Source organism: Sphaeroforma arctica (assembly GCF_001186125.1).
Source record: "Sphaeroforma arctica JP610 unplaced genomic scaffold supercont1.173, whole genome shotgun sequence".
Classification (NCBI taxonomy): domain Eukaryota; class Ichthyosporea; order Ichthyophonida; genus Sphaeroforma; species Sphaeroforma arctica.
This window is the reverse complement of record NW_014040385.1, coordinates 27,493-31,462: the sequence shown is the minus strand read 5'-3', so window position 1 is coordinate 31,462 and position 3,970 is coordinate 27,493. Positions and strand designations below refer to the sequence as shown.

The 3,970-nt window shown below is 38.6% G+C and overlaps 1 protein-coding gene across 1 annotated transcript in view; it reads left to right on the top strand.

Moving 5' to 3' along the window:
* Nucleotides 1–352: 352 nt before the first annotated feature.
* The window catches only part of SARC_03406 (hypothetical protein), a 13,169-nt gene continuing 9,551 nt past the window's right edge, over nt 353–3,970 (top strand). Inside the window, exons 1-6 of the mRNA XM_014302788.1 lie at nt 353–460; nt 691–819; nt 1,421–1,591; nt 1,928–2,058; nt 2,666–2,746; nt 3,662–3,720. Coding sequence (XP_014158263.1) covers nt 373–460; nt 691–819; nt 1,421–1,591; nt 1,928–2,058; nt 2,666–2,746; nt 3,662–3,720 — 659 coding nt within the window. The 5' untranslated portion in view covers nt 353–372. The remainder of the gene's footprint in view (nt 461–690; nt 820–1,420; nt 1,592–1,927; nt 2,059–2,665; nt 2,747–3,661; nt 3,721–3,970) is intronic.

Genomic DNA, 3,970 nt, shown 5'->3' with positions numbered 1-3,970 from the left:
TAATGTGTGTGTGTGTGTGTGTGTGTGTGTATGTGTGCGTGTATGTATGTATGTGTGTGTGTGTGTGTGTGTGTGTGTGTGTGTATGTGTATATTTGTGTGTGTGTTTGTGTGTGTAGTGGGTTATCAATTTTAGCATTCCAGTATGATCCAGTTTTTTGTATATTATTCAGCAAGTGTATACAGGTATATTATGTAATTATCTGTGGTCTGTGACCCCGAGTCTCTATCTGCCCTGTGTGTCACTGAGTATCAAACCGGGTTGTTCTCCCACACCATCCCAAACGCTAATCCTTACGCCATAAACCCTATTTATCACATCAGATTGATTGTAACACCCGAGGGTGAAGAACCGCCCGTGTTGGGAGTGGATATGCTGCCTGAACCAATTGACAAGAAGGAGCGGAGTTCCATGCAGTTGGTCTGTGACGCCAAGCAGACGTACACCATCAGCTTCCATGGTAACCAATAATTGTGTATCTTTCGGCATTGTTTTTGGTTGGACTGAGGCTACAGAGAAGTGCGCTAATTGCAATACTACATTACTACTATTGACCATGGTTATGACAATACATTCGAGCATACGCTTCCCAAATCCCCTCGTGTCACTTACATACGTGTCAAGCACACAAATGTCAGCTATTTCGAGCCCAATTCCCTCCAGGCTGATGGTTTTTGAACTCTTCCACAGGAATGTACGTCGACTTTATGAAGTGGAAAGGAGTGAATTTCCCGGGTATGCGCGACGTTGAGATCAGCTCACTTATCGGAAAAATTGCGCTTCGCATGGTGGCTTACACCGTCCCCAGGGCTTATGAAGGTATTTATTGTATCAGAGGTTATACCTGTGCGCGTTCTGTAATGATGAGCAAAACGTTATACTGACGTATACATATATATGTGTATGTATATATATATATATATATATATATATATATGTATATATATATATGTGTGTGTGTGTATGTATATGTATATGTATAATACACATTCGTCAAGCAATGTGCACAATTAATATCGAGACTGTCGAGTGGGGCACTCGACTGTTGTCAGATATATATTTTTGTATGTATGCCTAAAGTTCCCGCTATAGTTGTTCGGTATTGTACAGCTTTGCTGACTTGGCACTAAACTTATGCGAGGCAAGCAGAATGCTACAATGTTAACGCCATTTCAGGATGAACACTTCCTTGCAATCTAGCTAAACTTATTACGAAATTAATATCGTAAGCACTGGTGATGCGCTTGGCCGTGAAAGGTTTTACTTCGTCCAGTTATACTTCATGTTGTATCTTCTTGACCGCAATTGGCAAGCCCTCGCACAATTAGTTGCAGACTCTTATTCGAGGTGGAGAAGATATTCATATTTTATTTATAACCCCAACTTGGATACAAAATCCTCTATTTTTCATGTCCTACAGGTCCCCACACGGAAGCTCTGAAGAAGTATTGCTTCTGCTTCGAGATGAGAAACAACGGAGAAGATATCCTCTACCCACCGGAAGATAATATCAGTGTGCAATCCAGTACCTTCAGCAATGTCTATGCAGATGTGGTATCGAAACCTGTTCCCAAGGCTGTGATGGAGCAAAGTATGTGAATTGTATTGTTACTTTAGTATGTACGCATGTATGTACTTTCTGCTCGTGTACCCCGATGCGATGAGTAATAGAAAATATACACTAAGTACTTAAGGGGGAGGAATATGCCAGTGTACAATACATACCTTCAGTATGTCTATGCGGGCATGTTGTCGATACATTTTCCATAGAAAGTGATGGAACATCGTACTTATTCCTGATGGTGATGTAGCTCGTGTGTTGTATGATGTTGATTCTTCATGTTTTCTGGGCTGATAATATTTGTGGAAAATACCTTTCCAAGCACCAGATTTTTACTTCCTTGCTCTTGCATACCAAACTTAACAGGGATCCTCGAGATGACCAAACGCGCGTCTATAATGGAATTAGAAGAAATCCCCAACAACAGTATCACGGTGGACTGCAATATGTACTTGCTGGGATCGAGCGCAAACTATGGCGTTTGGTTTGTTCTAAAGGTAGTTGCAGTGAGCGTATATGCTTTCGTATCGCTCATGTTTATATATTGACATATATATATATATTATATCACAATATGTCACAATATATATATATATATATATTGGCATTGGCATTGGCATTGGTATTGGCGTACTGGTATTGGTATTGGTATTGGTATTGGTATTGGTATTGGTATTGGTATTGATATTGGTATTGGTATTAGTACTGGTACTGGTACTGGCATTGAGATTGGCAGTGGCAGTGGTATTGTCAATGTCAATGTCATTGTCATTGTCAATGTCATTGTCATTGTCATTGTCATTGTCATTGTCATTGTCATTGTCATTGTCATTGTCATTGTCATTGTCATTGTCATTGTCATTGTCATTGTCATTGTCATTGTCATTGTCATTGTCATTGTCATTGTCATTGTCATTGTCATTGTCATTGTCATTGTCATTGTCATTGTCATTGTCATTGTCATTGTCATTGGCGGTATATAAAGCCAAGTAGGGTATATAATCACCAGCAAGGGATTTCTATATGATCTTTATCATGCCATACTAATAGAGGTGGTGTCCAAATCATTGTTGTAGTTGAACCTTTCATTTAATTCTGGCGTAGGTGACTCATGAGAAAGGGCAGTCCTGGGCGGTCCTTCGACCGGCCGAAAGCTTCTGTGAATTAGAGGACCTCCACAATAGGGTATGCTTTTTTGTCACGCATCGCAGTGTTTTTTGTGTGCACAACCATGGCTAGCATCTCAGGTGTGCCTTATTGCGTGGCATGCGCTGAAAGGTATGCTTGTTTTCTATGCGCATCGCAGTGTGTGTGGTGTACACAACTATGGCTAGCATTGGACAGGATTGTTATTGACTGTGCATTATCATGTGTGACGCGTAGAATAGAATCCTGCCTATCTCTTATCGGAGTGTGTGTTTTCTAGACAACAAGGTATGTATCAGAAACTAGTACCGTACAGATTTTAAATCAATCGTGTCCTTTTTTGTGACTTTTTTTCAACAAAGTATGATACTTTTGGTTGTTTTTGATGTAAACAACGGGGTTCGTATGAATGTTTGACAATATGCAAGTTTCGTGTCTTAAATCCCACCATGTGTGAAATACGCTGCGGCTTTTGGTGCATAGTCCGCGTCGTAGTGTGTGTGATTTGCACAAGGGAGTACATGCATAATGCCAAGCACTAAATATATTATGTGCAACTGTACTACATGGTGTACGCAGACTATGGCCAGTTACACAACGAATTATGTATGCATATGTACATGTACCATGTATACGGATATAATATATATATATATATATTATCTATATCTATATCTATAACTATATCTATACATAAATATATACATACATACATACATACATACATCTATACACACATTCATACGTACAAACATACAATATATCGTACGTACATACATACATACATATATATATATATATATATATATATTCGTACTATTGGTTTTGTACTATTGGTTTCGTGCAAAGCTGTCGTAGTTGCAAACGCATCAGGTGATTTCACTTTACCCTGGCTGCATAACAACCATTATCACTGATCATCATTTGCTCCCATTGTCCACTTAATGGACACAGCTGAACAAGGCAGAAACAGCCTCAGATAGCGCCGGATTTACCGAATTCAGAATATCCAGGTAATATGATAGCGATGCATACTCCTGATAGAATCATAGCTTGTGAAATTATATATATATGTACATATAAATATATATATATATATATATATATATATATATATGTGTGTGTGTGTATATATATATATATATGTGTGTGTGTGTGTTGTTGTGTGTGTGTATATATATAGTGTGTGTGTGTGTNTGTAGTTATATATAGTATATAGTAGTAGTTACGTTACGGTTACTAGTAACGTAAACGTTACGTACG